This window comes from Macaca thibetana, chromosome 16 (assembly GCF_024542745.1).
Source record: "Macaca thibetana thibetana isolate TM-01 chromosome 16, ASM2454274v1, whole genome shotgun sequence".
NCBI lineage: Eukaryota > Metazoa > Chordata > Mammalia > Primates > Cercopithecidae > Macaca > Macaca thibetana.
In genome coordinates this window covers 11,511,920-11,533,772 of record NC_065593.1, presented here as the reverse complement: position 1 = coordinate 11,533,772, position 21,853 = coordinate 11,511,920, and the positions used below count along the sequence as shown (strand labels likewise).

Genomic DNA, 21,853 nt, shown 5'->3' with positions numbered 1-21,853 from the left:
CTCCTCTTCCTTCTCCTCCTCCCCGTCTCTTCCCCATCTAAGGAATGGTCTCAGGGTCCACCTGGCCCCACCCAAGCCCACATCTCAACCAGTGGGTAGCCAGGTCCTCTGGCTCCTCCTCTCCTCCATCCCTCACTGCTGCGGGCTCACCAGCACCCTCTGCTGCTTTTCCATGGCCTCCTCACGAGTCCCTGCCTCAGATCTGGCCCCCTCTAGGCACCTTTGGAAAAGCTGTCTAAAATATCATTCATATTCTGTCTCCCCCTCGCATACAAGACCCCCTGCTGCCTGACCCCGCCGACCTCGTTAGCACTCTCCCCCACGTTCAGGGTTCTCTGCACTTCAGCCCAATGAGCAACGCCCAGGCTCTGCCCCTGGTCCAGCTCTTGCCACTCAGTACCTCGGCTCGCACACCTGCCCAGGAGGCCTCCTCACAGGCTCTGGCCATGTTCCTCTGCCTATAAAGCCCCTTGCAATTCTCAGCTCCGTCCTTTCCTCCTTCTAGAAGGTTTTTCAGACCTCACCCCTCAACTACAGACCTCTCCTCTCTGTGGCCTCTTTTTTTTTTTTTTTTTTGAAACAGAGTCTTGCTCTGTTGCCCAGGCTGAGTGCACCTATCTTGACTCACTGCAATTTCTGCCTCCTGGGTTCAAACAGTTCTCCTGCCTCAGCCTCCCGAGTAGCTGGGATTACAGGTGCGCACCACCGTACCCAGCTAATCTGTGTATTTGTAATAGAGACAGGGTTTCACTATGTTGGCCAGGCTGGTCTCAAACTCCTGACCTCGTGATCCTCCCGCCTTGGCCTCCCGAAGTGCTGGGAATACAGGTGTGAGCCACCGCGCCCGGCCTCTGAGGCCTTTTCTATACCAGTGCAGTCTTCTGTCTTAGCATTTATAATCATTTACAGAGATTTTTCTTTGCACTCCCCCAGCCAGAGCTGAGCCCTCTTCATATGTTTGCGTTCCCAGCACAAAGCATTATGGCTAGCACAGGCAATGCAAGTGGCAAGAGACATTCTTGCCATTCACTCATTCAACTAATATGTATTAAGCACCTGTTGTATGCCATGCATTATTTTTAAGTGCTTGGGATATATTAGTGACAAAAACCAAGTAAGAGCTCCTCGTGGGGCTCACATTCTCGCAGGAGAGACAGACAGTTATCAATAAGCATCATAAATAAGTGCAGACGATGTTTGAATGTGATCTGTGTTAAACAAGATGGGGAAGGGATGGGAAGGTTGGAGTGGGGTGATGGGTCGCAGCTGTAAACTGGATAGTTAAGGAAGTCTTCGACGGCAAGGTGACGTTTTGGTGAAGATGTAAAGAAGGTAAAGGTTTTAGAGGAAGGGTGGGTGTTCAGGATGGAAGGAGACAGCAGGTCAGTGGCTCTATATGGGGACCATGGCTGGCCTGTTCCATGAAGAGAAGGAGGCAGACGTGGCTGTGATGAAGAGGGGAGAGAAGCAACAGGTTATAGCAGAGAGTTACGGGCCAGGTCTTAGGGGGCTTTGTGAAAGGCCGGAAGAGTTTTTCTCAGAAAGCCCTTGGAAGATCTGGAGAGAAGTGTGACATGATGTGGCTGATTTTTTTTTTTTTTTTTGAGACAGAGTCTCCCTCTGTCACCCGGGCTGGAGTGCAGTGGCGCGATCTCAGCTCACTGTAACCTCTGCCTCCCGGGTTCAAGTGATTCTCCTGCCTCAGCCTCCCGAGTAGCTGGGATTACAGGCATGTGCCACCACGCCTGGCTAATTTTTATGTATTTATTTATTTGTTTATTTATTTTATTTTATTTTTTTTTGACAGAGTCTCGCTCTGTCGCCCAGGCTGGAGTGCAGTGGCTGGGTCTCAGCTCACTGCAAGCTCCGCCTCCCAGGTTCATGCCATTCTCCTGCCTCAGCCTCCCGAGTAGCTGGGACTACAGGCGCCCGCCACCTCGCCCGGCTAGTTTTTTGTATTTTTTAAGTAGAGACGGGGTTTCACCACGTTAGCCAGGATGGTCTCGATCTCCTGACCTCATGATCCGCCCGTCTCAGCCTCCCAAAGTGCTGGGATTACAGGCTTGAGCCACCGCGCCCGGCCAATTTTTTATTTTTTATTTTTTGTATTTTTAGTAGAGATGGGGTTTCACCACGCTGGGCAGGCTGGTCTTGAACTCCTGACCTCAGGTGATCCACCCGCCTTGGCCTCCCAAATTGCTAGGGTTACAGGCATGAGCCACCGCACCCGGCCTATGTGGCTGGTATTTTATTCAGCTTGCTCTGACTGCTGAGTTGCCTACAGATGTGAGGGGCAGGACCGTCAGAGGAGCCCCATCTCCCAGTGAGAGATGATAGTTCCACGGGATGGAAGCAGGAAGTGAAAGTGGCAGTCAGATTCCATGTACAGAAGAAGGCAGGGATGACAGATTAGCTAGAGGACCTGAGGAGGGCTATGAGAGACAGAAGGGGAGGGTGACTCTGAGGTTTAGGGCCAGGGGACTGGAAGGATGGGTTTGCCATCCACTGAGGTGGTAAAATAGGTGGGTGGAACAGATTTTGAAAAGAAGAAAAAGAGTTTGGTTTGGAGTGTGTTGTTTGAGATGTCAGTTAGACACCCTACCTACCAAAGGTGTCAGGGGAGCCGGGAGTTGTACCCTTTGGTTGTCCATTCATTAAATTCAGCAGATAGTTACTGTTGGCCCATGATGTGCAGGGCCAGGACTAGGAAGGACCAACAGATTTTGACTTCTCATTTGCAAGCCCAGCCTCTAATCTTCCAGGTGGGAGGACCTTCTGGGACAGATGTGACTGAGTCACAATGGCAGTCTGTCTGGGCACAGGGATTTTTCTCATCGTTTTCACACACCCTTTCATTTCTTCCCAAATCCTTCCCAAATCATGGAGAGTTGGTAGTAATTATTATCCCAGTTCCTGATGAAAACGCAGGAAGGTGGCCGGGCGCGGTGGCTCGTGCCTGTAATCCCAGCACTTTGGGAGGCTGAGGCGGGCGGATCACGAGGTCAGGAGATCGAGACCATCCTGGCTAACACGGTGAAAACCCGTCTCTACTAAAATTGCAAAAAATTAGCCGGGCGTGGCGACGGGTGCCTGTAGTCCCAGCTACTCGGGAGGCTGAGGCAGGAGAATGGCGTGAACCCGGGAGGCGGAGCTTTCAGTGAGCTGAGATCGCGCCCCTGCACTCCAGCCTGGGCGACAGAGAGAGACCCCGTCTCAAAAAAAAAAAAAAAAAAAAAACGCAGGAAAGCTTAGAGGTTTAGGAGAGCTAGGCCCAGGACACACTCATGCATGGATGGTGCATCTGGCGTCAGTCCCGGTCTGTCAGCCACGTGCCCACCACTTTCTCTTGTTCATGGCATGAGCCTCAGGAAGAGATGCCCCACCTAGCAAGCATCGGGAGCCCAGATTGGCGTCTCCCAGCTGGGCTGAACCTTGGAGGGCTTGTAACATCTCTGAGTCACCAGAGGCTGTTCGAATTCCAGAGACTTTGGGTAAACACAGCAGACATTAGCAGACCATGGTGTGTTACAAAATTGAGAAGCTTCCATGTTTTTCCTTCCATCCCAAATAAACAGTGAGGATGTTAATGAGCCCCCAAAAGGGGAAGTGAAAATCCCTTGTCCCTGGGATGTTCCGCAGCTCTGTGGCACGCTCAGGGGAACGGGCTGTGCGTTCTGACCTTTCCTCCGGAGCTTTGTTTACTTTCAGAGAGCTCAGGAAGGGCCTACAGACACTGTTTGGCTCGGGGGACTTGGCAGACGATAGAGAACGCCACGGATATTTGGCAGGATGACTCCGAATGCTCCGAGAACCACAGCTTCAAGCAAAACGTGAGTTTGCTCAGCTCAGTGAGGAGGCATCCAGGGTCCAAACCACCCTCCTCCGGGACACCCCAGTGGCCTGCTGGCTCCAGGGGCCACACAAAGAGCCTCTCCCCGGGGAAGCTAAGGAAGGTCCTGCAAAGCAGCAACCCTCATGGCGGCCGTGGAATTTCTTCCACGACTAGGCTGACTTGCAAAATCCTAAGAGAAATCAGTCTTCCAGGGTCGATCCTGGCCTTTGCGCTTGCTGTTCCCCGTCCTGGAGCACCTGTCTGAGCTCCACTGTGGCCGGTTCCTTCTCACCATCCAGGGTTCAGTCCAAATGTCCCCTTCAAAGAGAGATCTTCCAGGATCACCTGATCCAGAGGGTGCCCTCTGTGGTTGCTTTCCTACCACATCCCCCCAACCCACCACCCACAACTTTGACCCCTTTATGGCGCCTGCCCCTCCCTGAAATTCTCACATGTTGCCTATTTGTTATCTAGCCCTCTCGCCCCAATGTAGATCCACTGGTGACAGAGGACTTGCTGCCTCGAGGGGGTGGCATGGCACAGGGTCTAGGGTCAGCCAGTCCTATTTTCATTTCAAATAGTAAGAATGTTAATGAGCCCCCAAAAGGGGAAACGAAACGTCGCTTATCCCTGGGATTTTCCACAGCTCTGTGGCATGCTCAGGGGAACCGTCCGTGTATTCATATCCAGACTCTGCTCTTCCTGGCTGTGAACCTGGTGCAAGTTGCCTCATCAACTTGGGCCTCTGCTTCCTCATTCATGCCACTGGGGTCATATTTGCTGCATGTGACGCTGTGAGGATTTAGTCATCAGACATCAGTTTCTTAGGAGAAAACCCGATACACGGTCAGCACGGTCTGTGCAGGCATTCCTGCCCCATCCCCAGGGTCTACCACGGTAACTGGTCCGCAAGTCCCCGTGGCTTCCCAGGAAAGGTTCTTTGGATGAACAAACAAATCCATGCTTCAGACTTCTCTCCACGTGTGTTCTTTCCGGGATCCTTCTGCACCGTGCTTTCTCGTTGAGCTCTTGCTCTTCTCCCTGAGGACCTCCTGTTTGTCCAACATCTGCTCACTTTCCTTTAAAGCGTAGTGCAAGAGGCCGCGCAAAGCAGAGGAACGGGTGTTTGGGGATCAGACAGGTATCTACGGCCACACCTCGGTTTCTTTCGTTCAGATGGTCAGGCCACACACAGTAATGAAACATCTATGATGGGTTAGGTTTTTGCACCAGGCACTGGGAATAAACAGGGGATAGCACGCGGATACTGCCTCCAGGGAGCTCAGAGTCTCGCGAGGTATAGGGACAGTGTGATCGTTGCTGGGAGGGAAGTGCCAGATGCCCAGGGTCAGGGAGGAGGGGGAAGCTAATGTAGACGGGGGGCCAGGAAGAGTGCTTAAGCCTTGCTCTGCAGGGTGGGAAGGAGATGGCCATAGGAAGAGAGAGAGTAAGAGGGAGAAACCCACCTAGGGGCAAAGAACACGCAGGGCTCTGGGGCCATTTTGAGTGCTGCTGGGCAGGTGAGGTAGGGCCTGAGGAGGACACAGGTGAAGGTGGAAGCCTCAGGAGAGGTAGGTGATGAAGGCCTCCTGTGCCCGGTGAAGGACTTACGACTTTGCGTGTTGAAGTAGGGGAGGGACATTACTAACTCATGTGTTGACAGGTTTGCTTTGGCAGATTGGAGAGGGGTGAGCCTGTCAACACATGGGTTAGTTATGGAGATTGGAGACTGGGGCCATGCTGGAGGCAGAAGGCAGGGAGAATAGGCAGGAACTGTGGCAGCAACTCAGGCCAGATGGGAAGAGAGCGCCCACGGGGTGGAAGAAGTGGGAGGGTGAACTCACAGGTTTGCCAAGGAGCAAAACAGTAGGACCTGGCTGGTGCTGGAGGCTGTGAGAGGGTAGAGTCAAGGACAAGATTGCAGGCTTCTGGCTTGGACCCTTGAGGAGACTTAAAAATGCCCCTCCCTGAGAAGGATACAGGGAGAGGCCTTGCCCTTTGGGTTCTCAATATTTTACTACATAATTTTTTTTTTTTTTTTTTGAGACAGAGTCTCGCTCTGTCACCCAGGCTGGAGTGCAGTGGTATGATCTCAGCTCACTGCAACCTCTGCCTCCCGGGTTCAAGCAATTCTCCTGCCTCAGCCTCCCGAGTAGCTGGGACTACAGGTGCATGCCACCACGCCTGGCTAATTTTTGTATCTTTAGTAGATATGGGATTTCACCATGTTGTCCAGGCTGGTCTCGGACTCCTGACCTCAGGTGATCCACCTGCCTTGGCCTCCCAAAGTGTTGGGATTACAGGCGTGAGCCACTGCACCTGCTCTTTGCTACCTAATTCTGTGCCCTAATTTGAACCTGCAAAACAGCCCCACTCTCCACCCGCCCCCCAATGGTGGTTTTTTTTCTTGAGATAGAATCTGCCTCTGTTCCCCTGGATGGAGTGCGGTGACGCGATCATGGCCCACTGCAGCCTCGACCTTCCAGGCTCAAGTGATCCTCCCACCTCAGCCTCCTGATTAGCTGGGACTACACACATCTGGTATTTTTTGTAGAGACAGGGTTTCACCATATTGCCCAGGCTGAATTGTGGCTTTATTTCATGATTTAGTTGGAATTCTTTAGCTTTCTAAAGTCATTTAAATATTCTCCCATTAAACGTTAAAGATATTTTATATAATAGTTTAAAGTCTGGGGACGGGGAAGGCAAGGAGTTCAGTTTTAGAAACACTATCCATGTCGCTTGTGCAACCTAGCCTCTCTGCAGGCATCTGTAAGATGGGGTTGAAAATACCCGCTTTGCAGGCCTAGTTGTGAGGTTTCAGAGGGTAATGAATGTGGAGTGATTCATCCACCTCCTGGCACACAGTAGGCCTTTGATAGTTGTGATTATTGCGTTTCTTTTCTTTTCGGAGTATCTTCCCTGGACCCTACAAACACTTCTCTCCTTCCCTAGCCTCTCTGGTTCAGTCCTAAGGCTGTGATCATAGTTTACTTGACATTGTGAGTTTTTTTGGTGTCTGTGATGGTAGCTTTTCTGCATTGGCTACTTGGTTGGATTGATGTGTGTGTGTTCGTGTGTGTGTGTGTGTGTGTGTGTAATATTTCATTTGACTTTCAAAACCCAAAAACCTAACTTTTTGTTAAGTTATTAAGGTCAACTCTATTTTATATAGTTTATTATTCTATTTATACATCTAGTAAGTAAAGCTACTTTTGTAGAGGTCCCCGATTAATTGTTGTTGACACAAACTAGTTATTTACATATCCTTTTACATTTTAAGCTGCGTTACTACATTTGATATGCTTTAGACATTTAAACTATGTTAAATCTTATAACAAGAAAATCTTTCTTGTTTTTAAATAATTCTAGTTCACCGAATACATCAAATTTCTATAATGAGTCAAATTTTCCTAAATATGTCAATACTGTTTTCATCACGGTTTCGACTTAAAGTTGAAAATCAGGTACTCTTCTATGTATTTCATATTGGAATCTTAATACTAATCTATTAGATCCTCTAATATGTCGTATTTTCTAAATAATACCAATTACATGTAGATTGTGCAAGTAATTTAAAAAACCGCTATATGAGGGATAAACCGAGGGGTAGATAAGTTTAATGTTTGTTAGAGGCTGGGTGTAGTGGCTCAGGCCTGTAATCCCAGCACTTTGGGAAGCCGAGGTGGGAGGATTGCTGGAGCCCAGGAGTTTGAGACCAGCCTGGGCAACATGGCAAAATCCCGTCTCTCTAAAAAAAACAAAAACAAAAACAAAAATGAGCTGGGCATGGTTGTGTGCACCTGTAGTCCCAGCTACTTGGGAGGCTGAGGTGGGAGGATCACTTAAACCCCAGGAGGTTGAGACTGTAAGGAGCTATGATTCTGCCACTGCACTCCAGCCTGGGTGACAGAGCAAGACTCTGTCTCAAAAAACAAACAAACAAACAAATAGTTTAATGTTAGAATCTAACTGGTGGATATACAGATGTTCTTCATAAAGTTTCTTTAACTTTAGTGTATGTTTAAAATTTTCATAATAAATATTGAGGAAAAATAAGAAAAAAAATTCCATACGTGAATTTAAAACAAAGCATTCATAAATGTAGTGGTGTGATCAAACCTTGCCAAGATTGAGACACAAGCCTGTAATCCCAGCACTTTGGGAGGCGCAGATGGGTGGATCTTGAGGTCAGGAGATCGAGACCATCCTGGCTAATACGGTGAAAACCTGTCTCTACTAAAAATACAAAAACTAGCCGGGCGAGGTGGCGGGCGCCTGTAGTCCCAGCTACTCGGGAGGCTGAGGCAGGAGAATGGCGTAAACCCGGGGGGCGGAGCTTGCAGTGAGCTGAGATCCGGCCACTGCCCTCCAGCCTGGGCGACAGAGCCAGACTCCGTCTCCAAAAAAAAAAAAAGGATTGAGACACAAAACAAAAACTTTCACGCTAAGGAGACAACCTGGCGCAAGAAAGGAGGAGTTTCCATCTCGGGAGACATGGTTGCCTATAGACCAAGATTTGTTTGTTCTGATTATCAATACCAGTGGTGCAGGTGTGTTAGTAAATGTTAGCAACAGGCTCCCTGCTTCCACCCCTGAAAAAAAGGCTATGATTTGTTAACACTTGCCAATTTCAGTGGCATGAATGACTGACCCCCCCATGGTCAATTTCAAGCTACCAGTGTGACCACAGAGTATGCACAGTAGCGCAGCGTTAGGCATGTTTCTCCTCATGCAGATACAACAGCAAAAATAACCCCAGTAGCACTGAACATGGACATGTAGAAATGTAATTAGGAAGTGATTAATTTTGAGTATTTGTTGCTTTTATTCTGAATATAATTTATTCATTGCAAATTTACATCATTTAATTTTTTTTTTTTTTTGAGACGGAGTTTCCCTCTCGTTGCCCAGGCTGGAGTGCAGTGGCATAATCTCGGCTCACTGCAACCTCCGCCTTCTGGTTTCAAGTGATTCTCCTGCCTCTGCCTCCCGAGTCACTGGGACTACAGGCGCCTGCCACCATACCCAGCTAATTTTTGTATTTTTAGTAGAGAAGGGGTTTCACCATGTTGGCCAGGCTGGTCTCGAACTCCTGACCTCATGATCTGCCCGCCTCGGCCTCCCAAACTGCTGGGATTACTGGATATGAGCCACCACGCCCGGCCATCATTTAATTTTTAAGATTATCAATACCAGCTCGTGTTTTACAACTGGTTCCCTGAAAATTTGCCAATCGGTTCTTGCAAGCCAGGATGACCACACCACTGGGTCTACCAGGGTGATTGTATTCACTCTTGCCAACAAGTTGAGCCCCAGGTTCACGTTTATTAGAGGAGGCTGATCGTATTCAGGTTCAACACGTTTCATAACCTAGCTATTTGCTCTCACGGGAGTCACCTGGCTGGGGCTCTGTTCCTTCAGAACCTTGTGGGTGTTGCCATGTCCTTGGCTCCCTTAAGTGTATCCTAATCTTCCATCAAGGTTCAGTGGCTCATAACTATAATCCCAGTGCTTTGGGAGGCTGAGATGGGAGGGCTACTTGAGGCCAGGAGTTTGAGACCGGCCTGCACAACACAGCAAGATTCCATGTCTAATCTTGCATCAGACATGAAAAACCTTCAACTGGATCCTCCATGTCCTCGGGGAATTCTTTCTAACCCTCTTACTTTCCTACTGGATTTGAGTTAACAGAATTCTGTGATCCTTATATGGTTTTACTGTCTGAGGGGTCACACCTCTGAAAGGGATCAGAAGGACACCTGTAGTTGGATTGGATCTGGTTTATCTCAAGAATTTGTCTGACTTTTTTCACACCAAAGTTATGCTAATGGCAGGCCTTGAATTAGGCAAATTGTGTATATATTTTTTTCTCCTGGGCTGCAAACTGTTTGAGAACAACGACAAAGTCATAGTCATATTTGAATATCACCCCTAAACCTCTGACCTAGTACTGGGATGCACAGTGGCCTTTGCATACAGTAGGCACTTAATACATACTACATGAATGGCTTCACAAATTCTGAGTCAATTGGTCTGTGGTGGGGCCTACCATCAATACTAGTTGCAAAGTTCCCCAGATGATTCTAATATGCCGCCAAGGTTGAGGACCACGAGTGTGCGGACACAGTAGCACCATTCCCAAGTCAGCAAATGGGGAGCACTAAGCAAGGTTTGAAAACTGCACTTTTTTCAAAGACAGGAAGGAAAGATTCTCTCTTTGGAAAAGTGAGGACAAGGGCATTGCCTCCTCCCCTCTGCAAATGGCCACATTTCCAAGAATTCAAATACTTAACAACAAAAAAAACAACTTCTGGCCATGTTTACCTGTGTTTCTAATAGAGGGTTGAAATTTTGCCCAAAAAAGGCCAGTGTTAGTAAATCTTTGCCCTTCAGAGTTTTGGCAAACAAAATATGTTATGTTCTTCCAACTAACGAGATGCTGGGGGTCCTTATGCATATTAAATGGCACTGATAAAGGAGATTTTGTGTGTGTGTGTGTGTGCACGCATAAGCATTAACAAGTGTGTTTAGATGACTTAGTATGAAATCGTGTTTAATGGAATGAAAATGATTATGCCTTATGTTCTTTAAAAAGTACTTTTTATTCTTAAATACATAATTTAATTAATACATATGAATTAATATATCTGTATATAATTTTAATATATGGTATATAATTTTAATAATACATTTTAATTTTCAATATAATTTATAATAGAGCCATTGATTATATGATTTTTCCAACATTTTATTTTGAACTATTGAAACATATAGAAAAAAATTAAAAGAATAATATAGTAGACACTCATATACCCACTATTTAGACTCAAAATGTAATAACATTTTGCCACATTTGCTTTCTCTGTTTCTCTCTTTCTGAAATATTTAAAACTAATTTGTAGACATCATGAGATTTCACCCCCAAATTCACTGGGTACCTCCTAAGATTAAGGACATCATTCTACACAACTACATTACCATTATTCCAACCAAGTAAAATTAACACTGATTTTTATCACATGGCCTATTTCATCCATATTTAATATTTTTTCCAATTGCTTTCCCAAACTTTTATAGCTTTTCTGCACTGTAAATATTTATCTCTTTTTTACAGCTGCGTAGTATTTCACTTAGCATATCCACCAGTTTGTTCAGCCACTGTCCTATGGCCATCTGGGTTATTTCCAATATATATATATTTTTGGTGGGGGACAGAGTCTTGATCTGTTGCCCAGGCCAGAGTGCAGTGGCGTGATCTTGGCTCACTGCAAGCTCCGCCTCCTGGGTTCATGCCATTCTGCTGCCTCAGCCTCCCGAGTAGCTGGAACTACAGGCACCTGCCACCACACCCGGCTAATTTTTTGTATTTTTAGTAGAGACAGCGTTTCACTGTGTCAGCCAGGATGGCCTCGATCTCCTGACCTTGTGATCTGCCCACCTCAGCCTCCCAAAGTGCTGGGATTACAGGCGTGAGCCACCGCACCTGGCTAATTTCCAATCTTTTATTCCTAAAAATGCCACAGTGAAAAACCTCAGATGTGTGTGTAGGCTACTATTTGTGGCAGTATATCTTTTGGAAGATTTCTAGAAGTGGGATCGCTGGATTATAGGTAGATGCATATATAATTTTGTTAGATATTGCCATCGGGGTTATACATTTGTCCTCCCTTCAGCTATGTACGAGAGTACCTGTTTCCTCGTTGGGTGCGTATCACCTATTGGTTAGGAAGTTTCTCATAAAGGTGTCGAAGTGACATAACGTTCACCTGTTGGTACTAAGAGTGAGCTGGAGACCTGATGCTTTGGAGCCTCTAGGAAAGTAGCCAGGTGTTGTTAGAGACCTTAATGTAGAGGACAGTTGAAGAAAATCCTCTAAAGAAGTACAATGAAACCAACTGTAGCAGGTGCTTTTGGTGCCCTGCCCACATCCCCTCACCGTAATTAATTCAGTACACAGCTGCTTAACTTCTCACCACAAGTGCATGCATTTCTTTGCTGGTTCTCTGTTTCCTGAAGCCTACTTGTTTGTTGAAATTCAGGTCATAAGTGCCATGGAATTAATGTGCCTTGGAAGCCACCTTCAATCAATGGCTGGGAAGATTTGGTATGTTTCCATACCAACTCCCTTGGTCTTGGGGTTAGTTGACTCTGAGGATTCCCAGAGCTTCCCCAGTGGGATTAAGCTGCAGCTTCCCACCATAGTAGCTGGCTTGATAACTCACCTTTTATTTGTCCTGACTAATGATTTTTTTCACTTTTTTTTTTTTTTTTTTTTTTTTGGAGGCAAAGTCTCTCTCTTGCCCAGGCTAGAGTGCAATGGCTCAATCTTGGCTCACTGCAACCTCCACCTCCAGGGTTCAAGCAATTCTCCTGCCTCAGCCTCCCAAGTAGCTGGGATTACAGGCGCCTGCCACCATGCCCAGCTAATTTTTGTATTTTTAGTAGAGACGGGGTTTTGCCATGTTGGCCAGGGTGGTCTCGAACTCCTGACCTCAGGTGATCCGCCTGCCTGGGCTTCCCAAAGTGCTGGGATTACAGACGCGTGAGGCACCGTGCCCAGCCAATTTTTTTCACTTCCTATGCAAACTGCCTGCATTCCAATTCCTGTCTCAGGATCTGCTTCTTGGAAACCCAAACTAATTAGGACACAGATGGGAAAAAAAAAAAAAAAGACATTTCCCCTAATTTGTTCCTAGAAAGCATAAAACAAACACGTTTTAAAAATAATTAGGTTATTTAATTAAATGTGTTAGCCTCATATCTCTAATAAAATAAATCATGCTAAATGACCCAGTAACGTCTTGATATGCCACAGAAATGTCAGTTTAAAGAAACTACACCACTCTGTGCAGAAGCACAAAACACTTCTTTACGTTCAAGGTGTTTCATAGTCTGTCTGGAAAGACAAGATAAATGTAAGCAAAGCATTAATGAATAATACAATTGACACCCCTATTTGTGAAGCAAACCACAAGTACTTTGACAATAAGAGTTGACAATAAGCAGAGAGGCATTTGAGGAGGATTTCTTATAGGGGGTAGGTTTGTGCTGGTCTTAGAAGGAAAGATTTAGTTTCAAGAAGAGGCAAATAAGCGCAACCGGAGGTTGACAAGATTATAGGGATCTTGATGAAGTCCATAGAGAATAATTCTAGAGAGAAACGTGGTTGGAATTGATCTGGAAGAGCTCAAAGGTTGTACTGAGAGTTCTGCCTCCAGACCACCACTGCAAAAAATGTTAACAGAGAAAGAAAAAAACATACCACGTAGACATTTTCATCTACATAAAGGAATGAAGAGCACTAGAAATCGTACATATAAAGATACATGTTTTATCTCATTTAAAAATATTATTTAAAGAGAAATAAATTTAGTTTTTAAAACTACAAAATATATTAGAAATCAGTAACAGTAAGATGTCTGGAAAGATCCCCAAATATTTTTAAAAAATAACAACATCCTTCTAAATAACCCATAAGTCAAGTAAAAAAGTATAAGATAAATTAGTAAATATTTTAACTAAATAAAAATGAAAATATATCAGTAATTTTGTGATGCAACCAAAGCAGTCATGGAGAGAAATGTATAACATTATTATTTACTTTAAGTTCTGGGATACATGTGCAGAACGGGCAGGTTTGTTACGTAGGTATACATGTGCCATGGTGGTTTGCTGTACCTATCAACCCGTCATCTAGGTTTTAAGTCCTGTATGCTTAGGTATTAGCCTCATATCGCCAATAAAATAATGCCTATGTCTCCAATAAAGTAATGATTAATTACATTAATCCTAATGCTCTCCCTCCCCTTGCCCCCCACCCCCTGACAGGCCCCCGTGTGTGACGTTCCCTTCCCTGTGTCCATGTGTTCTCATTGTTTAACTCCCACTTAGGGGTGAGAGCGTGTGGTGTTTGGTTTTCTGTTACTGTGTTAGTTTGCTGAGAATGATGGCTTCCGGCTTCATCCATGTCCCTGCAAAGGACATGACCTCATTCTTTTTTATGGCTGCATAGTATTCCATGGTGTATATGTGCCACCTTTTCTTTATCCAGTCTATAGCATTCTTATATTAGAAAATCATAAAAATATCAAGTTAGTGGTCCAACTTCCACCTTAAGAAACTAGGAAAAAATCCTCAGCAAATTAAAGTCAAAGTAAGCAAAAGAAAAGAATTAGAAAGTATGAATAGAATTTAATTAAATGGAAGGCAGAAAAATAATAGGAAAATAAATAAATAAAACCCAAACTTAGTTGTTTAATCTTGGTGTTGATGGTTTTGAGTCTTTTCCATTCTGGTTTGATTTTTGTGCATTTTTGGCTGGAGTATCTCATAGATTTCTTCACTGGTGCCTTTTCTTCAGTTTCCTCCTCATCAAAATCATCATCTTCTTCAGCAGCATCATCTTCATCACCACCATCTTCTTCATCAGCCACAAGTTTTAATTTTTTCTGTGGAATCTTGCTACCACCTCCAGGGGCAAATTGCTTTCCAGATTATACTTAAGGGTTTCACATTCTCCTCCTCTTCATCTGCTGACTCTGCATCTTCCTCCCCAGCTACTAAGTGCTGTCCACTAATCAGCCCTGAACCACGCTTCAACTGTAAGGCCATGTGTGGTGTGATTTGAAAGCCCCCAACAGAAACCATTGGCTGTACAGACATTTTTAAAGTTGCCAGTGTTACTCTAATTGGACTGCCTTCGTATTTCACTGTCTCTGCATCAGCAATGTGCAATCATCCTTTGCACCAGCCCCTAAACTGACCGTTCTTAAAGATAAGTGGTGTTCCTTTTCATCATTTTCTACCTTAAAGGGATCATCTTTGTTGCTCTTTAGTTCACAACTGAAAAGATAGTTCTGGGGCCTCAGGGGGCTCGTGTCCAGTCCATTGAGTCCTTCATGGGATGGTGGCATGTACTTAGGTGGGAGAGAAGATAGACAGAGGTAAATGATCACTTCTCCAGGGAACAGCTGCATAGGACGGAATCACACCAGCCAAACTTGGTTATTTAAGAAGATCAATAAATTTGGTAAACCTCTAGAAAAATGAACCTTAAAAAGGGAAAGAATTAAAGATAAGAGAGAGAGAAAGTGAGAGAGAGGTCATGAATTACATTAAGAGAGATGGGACATCACTACTGATACTTTATAGACATTAAAAGGATAATAGATTTTTATGAATGCCTTTCTGTCAATAATTTCTACATGTTGGATACAATGGATAAATTTTTAAAAGAAACAAGCACAATTTCACTAAAGATGGACTGGATAACCAGAATAGTCCTATATCTATTATTAAAATTGCCTTGTAGTTAAAACTCTCTCACAGAGAAAACTTTGGACCTGTGTAACTCCAATATGTAAAGAAAAAATAATGCCAATGCTACATGAACTCTCCAGAAAATTGAAAAGGAGGAACTACTTCCCAACTCAGCTATGTGGCCATCATTAAACAGATGCCAAGACCAGACAAACACGTTACAAGAAAACAAAACTACAGACCAAAATCTCTCATGAACATAGAACAAAAATCACATTTAATAACACAGAATTTCCAGTAAATTATCCTCTGTTCACAATCAGGCTACCTGGGACTCAGAGAAAATATTGCAATGTTTCATTGAGTCTTCCTCCAAGAGGTCATCTATGAAGACTTACTTTAGAAAGAAAACATTCAGACAGAAATCTGGCCCTGTCCTCCAGAAGGAAGGACCCATAGACCCTAGGGACAGTGCTCCCAAGGGCAAAGAGCCTGTCTTCATTCCCAAGGCACCCTCTTGTTTTGAACACAATTCCTTTATGATATTGTGGCTTTTGGTGTATCAGTGCTGGGCTGTGGGACCAGTCACAGGGGTGAGACCCACCGTGGGTTCTTCACTTGTTAAGGCTCCTTGGCCTCTGAGATGTACCAGAGAGCAGTCTAAACTACCCTATTTGGGTGTCAACAAGGATTGGGAAGGAAAAGTTTTAAAAAATGTTGGGAGTCCATGCCTAGGCTCTTGGTGGCCCTGGGTGTGGAGCTGGGGGTTGTGGCCATAGTCCCATGGCTTGGTGGTCATATCTGCTCTTCCTCTGTGTTCAGGTGGATCATTATGCCTTGCTGTCAACCTTGCAGCTGATGTACACCGTGGGATACTCTGTCTCTCTTATCTTCCTCTTCCTGGCTCTCACCCTCCTCTTGTTTCTTCGGTGAGTAGAACTTCTGCAGACATGTGTTTAGGCAGGTATAGTAGCCCTCCTTCCTCTACAAGGGATATGTTCTAAGAGTTCCAGTAGATGCCTGAAACCAGAGGTAGAACCAAACATAGTGTTCAAACCAGGGATAGAAGCAACCCTATGTTTGGTTCTATCCCCATGTTTTTTCCTATACATACATACATACCTCTGATAAAGTTTAATTTATAAATTAGACACAGTGAGAGATTAACAACAATAACCATATTAAAATAGAACAATTATAATGCTATACTATAATAAGAGTTATGTGAATGTGGCCTCTCTCTCAAAATATCTTATTGCACTATGTTCACCCTTCTTTTTGTGATGATCAAGGGATGGAGCTGGTCAGTGTTAGATTTCATCACTTTACTCAGAATGGCACATAATGTAAAACTAATGAACTATTTAATTATTTATGTCTGGAAGTTTTTTGTTTAATATTTTTGAGCTGCAGTGCACCATGATTGACCTTAGGTAAGTAAAACAGTGGAAAGCAAAAGTGTGGATAATGGGGGAATTATGGTATTGTGTCATTTGCTCACTGGCTACCTCTAGAAGGCGCTGGAAGACTGGGCTGGATGTGTCATGAATCATCAAAGCTGGAAATGACCTGAGAGAGGATGAGGCCCATCCATCCCATTCTGCAGATGAAGGGGAAGAAAGGGATGGCAATGTCCCAATCAGAGGCATTGAGTCGCCTCTGGCCATAAAGCCAGTTGGCTACACAGCTAGAACTTGAACCCAAGACTCCTGATAGCTTTACCTCCTTTGGATTAGACACCTGCTGTGTGCCCAGCCCTGGTGTAAATCCCTAATCACACCCGTTACCACCACAGCCCATTCCCACTACAACTCAATCAGAGGCATTCTTTTTACAGAAGAGATTAAGAATCTTCCCCAAGGCAAACAAGTGGGTGGAAGAGCTGGGATTTTAATTCAGGGCCCTGGGACTCCAATTAGCTATCAAATTTAAGTGCTTACTCCTAAATGCATTACATGCATTAGGTCGTTTAAATGTCATCCCTAATTCAAATTAGGATTCATTCTATTCCTAGGAGGTTAGCATTATTATTATCCCCACTTTATACGTGAGTTAATTGAAATATGGAGAGATGAAGTAACTTGCCCAAGATCGCCAGCTGGTGGGTAATGAAGCCAGGATCACAAGCAGGCAGTCCAGGATCTGAGCACTTTCCCTCCCTAAACTTTCAGCATTCCAAAGCCTGAGTGCCTTTTACTAAATCATGTTTTTAGAAATCACCCAAGTGAGACATTTATGGACCCACTAGAAAGCTCTCCAAAGCTGTCTCTTGTCTCAGGAATGTAAGCGGATATAACGTGGCAGAAGGAGCATTTGACATAAGTGTAGGAGATCTGGATACCAGCTCCAGAGCACCTCTCCACCTGGGCTCTGCTAGCCCTAGGTTGGGCCTCATGTAACTCCTCAATCCTGAGATGTTCTGGAGCTCCTAGGGTAGAGTCATGACCATCTATCCCATTGGGAGAACCATGCTTGAGCTACGGGAGAACTCTGCAACTTGTACCCACTGATTATCTGTGACCTCCTTCCTCCATGCCCTGTCCCAAAGTTCCAGCGCCAAGCCAGGAGAAAATAACTGCCCAGCCCTGCAGAAAGTCACTTCAGCCAAGCCTGGGACAACCAAGTGTCAGTTCTGCCTAAGGCTTGGGGAAAAGTGAGGTCCAGTCACTGCCCTCAAATAGCCCGCAATCTAGTTAGAAGAATGCATAAATCCTAAGACAGAAGAATCTGCCTCAAGTTCTTTTTGGAAATTAAAAATGTAACAATAGCTCTAAAGCAAAATAGGACAGGGTATGTGCTGCCCAGGGAGCACAGCGGGGGAAGAGTTCTTTCCTCTGGCGACAGCAAGGATAAATGTCACATCACACACAAAGAGCCTGCAGGAGACTCCAGGTGTGTAAGGAAGAGGTGATGAGCACTAACAATTTTCTGGACACTTACTTATGTGCACAGATTAACGGATTTAATCATCCCACAACCCCTGGAGGTAAGTGCTCTTGTTCTCAGAGGCAGAAGAGCCTGGGAGACCTATACTTTGGCCTGAGAGTTTCTGTGTCTGAATCTCAGCTCTACGACTTGCTGCTCTGGGACTTTGGACAGATGACTTCATCCTTCTGCTTTAATTCTTTCATTTATAAAATCAGGGTAATAATGGTGCCTATACCTCCAGTGGTGGTAAGGAGTAAGATACTCAAAAGTAGCTGCGTATGTAAATAATTTGGAACACGGTTGGCATGTTGAAGATGCTTTGTAGGTGACAGCTTTTTTTTTTTTTTTTTTTTTTTTTTTGAGGCAGAGTCTCGCTCTGTTGCCAGGCTGGAGTGCAGTGGCGCGATCTCAGCTCACTGCAACCTCTGACTCCCTGGTTCAAGCGATTCTCCTGCCTCAGCCTCCCAAGTAGCTGGGATTACAGGCACACGCCACCACACCCAGCTAATTTTTATATTTTTAGTAGAGACGGGGTTTCACCATGTTGGCCAGGGTGGTCTCAATCTCCTGACCTCATGATCCGCCCGTCTCAGCCTCCCAAAGTGCTGGGATTACAGGCATGAGTCACTGCACCCAGCCAGTGATAACTATTATTACTCCCATTTTACAAATGAGGAAAATGAGGCAGAGAGATTTAAGGTTATATAATCCAGCAGTCCAGCTCTGCAGCCTGTACTATGACCCTCTGTCTTTAGTGAGAGATACACAGGCATAAAAGGCATAGGCCTGTTGGTCAGAGCCATTCTTTCCTGAGGGAAGGCATTCGGTTTTCTCCTTGCACAGAAAACTCCACTGCACACGCAACTACATCCACATGAACTTGTTTGCTTCGTTCATCCTGAGAACCCTGGCTGTACTGGTGAAGGACGTCGTCTTCTACAACTCTTACTCCAAGAGGCCTGACAATGAGAATGGGTGGATGTCCTATCTGTCAGAGGTAATCCCCTTACCCACTGTTTAAAGTGGGCTCCCCACCTGATGGGTCACTACTAGGAATCAGAAGGCAGGCAGGTGGGACTAGGGAGGGGCAGGGGGAGATAAAAGGGTTTCCAAGACTTTCTGGCTAGAGAAGCAGTACGTGACTTAACAAAACCACCACCTGCCCAGGTGAAGGAAACCACAAGCAGAAGGGTTCACCATGGCTGCTGTATGTCTTTGGGTGGGAATTCCTTCATGTGCAAACAAAAGAATTGGACTAGATCAACGCATTTTGCAATTATAGCTGGCTGTCTGTATCCGTGAGTTCTGCATTCATGAATTTAACCAACTAGGGATAGAAGGTTTTGGGAACAAAAAGGAAGACTGTGTCTGAACTGAATATGTACGGACTTTTTTTCCTTGTCATTATTCCCTAAACAATACAGTATAACAACTATTCACATAGCATTTACGTTGTATTAAGTATTACAAGCAATCTAGCTATGATTTAAAGTATATGAAAGGATGTGCATAGGTTATAGGCAAATACTCCACCATTTTATAGAAGGGACTTGAGCTTCTGTGGATTTTGGTGTCCACAAGGGATCCTAGAAACAATCCCTCAATGATATTGAGGGACAATTTTACTATTTTCTTTTTTTTTTTTTTTGAGACGGAGTCTCGGTCTGTCGCCCAGGCTGGAGTGCAGTGGCCGGATCTCAGCTCACTGCAAGCTCCGCCTCCCGGGTTCACGCCATTCTCCTGCCTCAGCCTCCCGAGTAGCTGGGACTACAGGCGCCCGCCGCCTTGCCTGGCTAGTTTTTTGTATTTTTTAGTAGAGACGGGGTTTCACTGTGTTAGCCAGGATGGTCTCGATCTCCTGACCTCGTGATCCGCCGGTCTCGGCCTCCCAAAGTGCTGGGATTACAGGCTTGAACCACCGCGCCCGGCCAATTTTACTATTTTCTTAAAGCAGCAATGCTTTTCCACATTGAAATCTGCATCTATTGAGATGGTTTTTCCTTTATCCTGCTAATGATGCAGTAACCTATTAAACTAACCTTGCATTCCTGGAATAAATCCAACTAGGTTTTGACATATTATTTTCTTTCTCCTAAGTTGCTGTTTTAGTTTGCTAATACTGTATTTTGTTGAGTATTTCCTTGTTGACATTCATGAGAAAGATTGGTCTGTAATGCCTTTGTCAGGTTGGGGATCAAGTTTGTGCTATCCTCCTAAAACAAATTAGAACTTGTTTCCTCTTTCACTATTCTCTGGAAGAATTTATTAAAGATAAGTATTATTTCTTCCTTAAATGTTTGATTGATTGTGCCAGTGAAGCATTTTGGACCCAGAGGTTTCTTTATTGGAAAGTTATTTATTTATTTATTTATTATGAGAGGGAGTCTTGCTCTGTTGCCCAGGCTGGAGTGCAGTGGTGTGATCTCAGCTCACTGCAAGCTCTGCCTCCCAGGTTCACACCATTCTCCTGCCTCAGCCTCCCGAGTAACTGGGACTACAGGTGCCCGCCACCACGCCCAGCTAATTTTTTGTATTTTTAGTAGACACAGGATTTCACTATGTTAGGATGGTCTTGATCTCCTGACCTTGTGATCTGCCTGCCTCGAGCCCCCAATGTGCTGGGATTACAGGCGTGAGCCACCGCGCCCGGCCCTGGAAGGTTTTAAACTATGGATTAATTATGAATCTTATATCCAGATTCTATTTCTTCTGTCAGCTGTAGTAAATGAGTTTTCCTAGGAATTTGTCTATTTCATCTAACTGTTCAAATTTATTGGCATAATATTGTTCATGATATTCTCTTCAGATCTTTTTCAAGTCCATTGGATCTGTAAGAGTGTTGTCATTTTCATTCCTGATATTGATAATTTTATCTTTGCTCTTTTTCCTACCCTTTGATCATCTTGGCAACAAGTTTCTCAATTGGTCTTTTCGAAGAATAAACTTTCGGCGTTGTTGATTATCTTTATTTCATGTTTTCTATTTCATTAACTTCTGCTTTTATTATTTCCTCCCATGTACTTTCTTGGGCTTAATTTGCTATGCTTTTTCTAACTTTTTTTTTTACATGATCCTTAAAATAATTGATATTCAGCTTTTTTCTTTTTTAAAAAATGCACTTAAGGCTATAAGTTTTATTACATAAGATTTGGTATTAACCATATACTGTAAGTTCGTGCAATATTTTGTTTACATTTGGTTAAGAAATACTTTCTAATTTCTGTTTTATTTTTTTCTTTGATCCATGGATTGCTTAGAAGTCTATTTTCTAATTTCCAATCATGAAAATTTTTTAATTATTGATTTTAGTTTAATTGAACTGAGGTTAGAGAACATACTCTTCAGGTTTCCATTAGGGCAATTGCTGATGGTGAATTTTCTACATTTTTGTTTGTCTGAAAATGTCTAGAACGTTAAAGAGGAGGCTGGCCTTGAAAACCTACATGAAGCCCTCCTTCCTTCACATTTTGATATTATTGCCAACCTCCCTGAGATAGTCAGCAAGGGTCTGGGAGAGACCAGAGCAAAGAAGGAGGGGGCTGGGCACGGTGGCTCACACCTGTAATCCCAGCACTTTGGGAGGCCGAGGCAGGTGGATCACAAGGTCAGGAGATCAAGACCATCCTGGTCAACATGGTGAAACACCATCTCTACTAAAAAAATACAAAAATTAGCTGGGTGTGGTGGCACGCGCCTGTAATCCCAGCTACTCAGGAGGCTGATGCAGGAGAATCACTTGAACCAGGGAGTTGGAAGTTGCAGTGTGAGCCAAGATCGCACCACTACACTCCAGCCTGGTGACAGAGTGAGACTCCATCTCAAAAAAAAAAG

At 44.6% G+C, this 21,853-nt stretch overlaps 2 protein-coding genes across 4 annotated transcripts in view; one reads left to right on the top strand and one right to left on the bottom strand.

Moving 5' to 3' along the window:
• STX8 (syntaxin 8) overlaps positions 1-21,853 on the bottom strand; it is a 691,269-nt gene that overhangs the window by 579,262 nt on the left and 90,154 nt on the right. For 2 of the 3 annotated variants that reach the window (XM_050765470.1, XM_050765479.1), the window contains exon 1: positions 4,220-4,223. The exons of the other annotated variant lie outside the window; for it this stretch is intronic. The gene's annotated coding sequence lies outside the window, so the exon portion shown is untranslated. Of the gene's footprint in view, positions 1-4,219; positions 4,224-21,853 lie in introns of those variants that run through there. 3 annotated transcript variants of the gene reach the window in all.
• The window catches only part of GLP2R (glucagon like peptide 2 receptor), a 68,747-nt gene that overhangs the window by 13,555 nt on the left and 33,339 nt on the right, over positions 1-21,853 (top strand). The window contains exons 4-6 of the mRNA XM_050765333.1: positions 3,709-3,830; positions 15,917-16,023; positions 18,866-19,019. Coding sequence (XP_050621290.1) covers positions 3,709-3,830; positions 15,917-16,023; positions 18,866-19,019 — 383 coding nt within the window. The remainder of the gene's footprint in view (positions 1-3,708; positions 3,831-15,916; positions 16,024-18,865; positions 19,020-21,853) is intronic.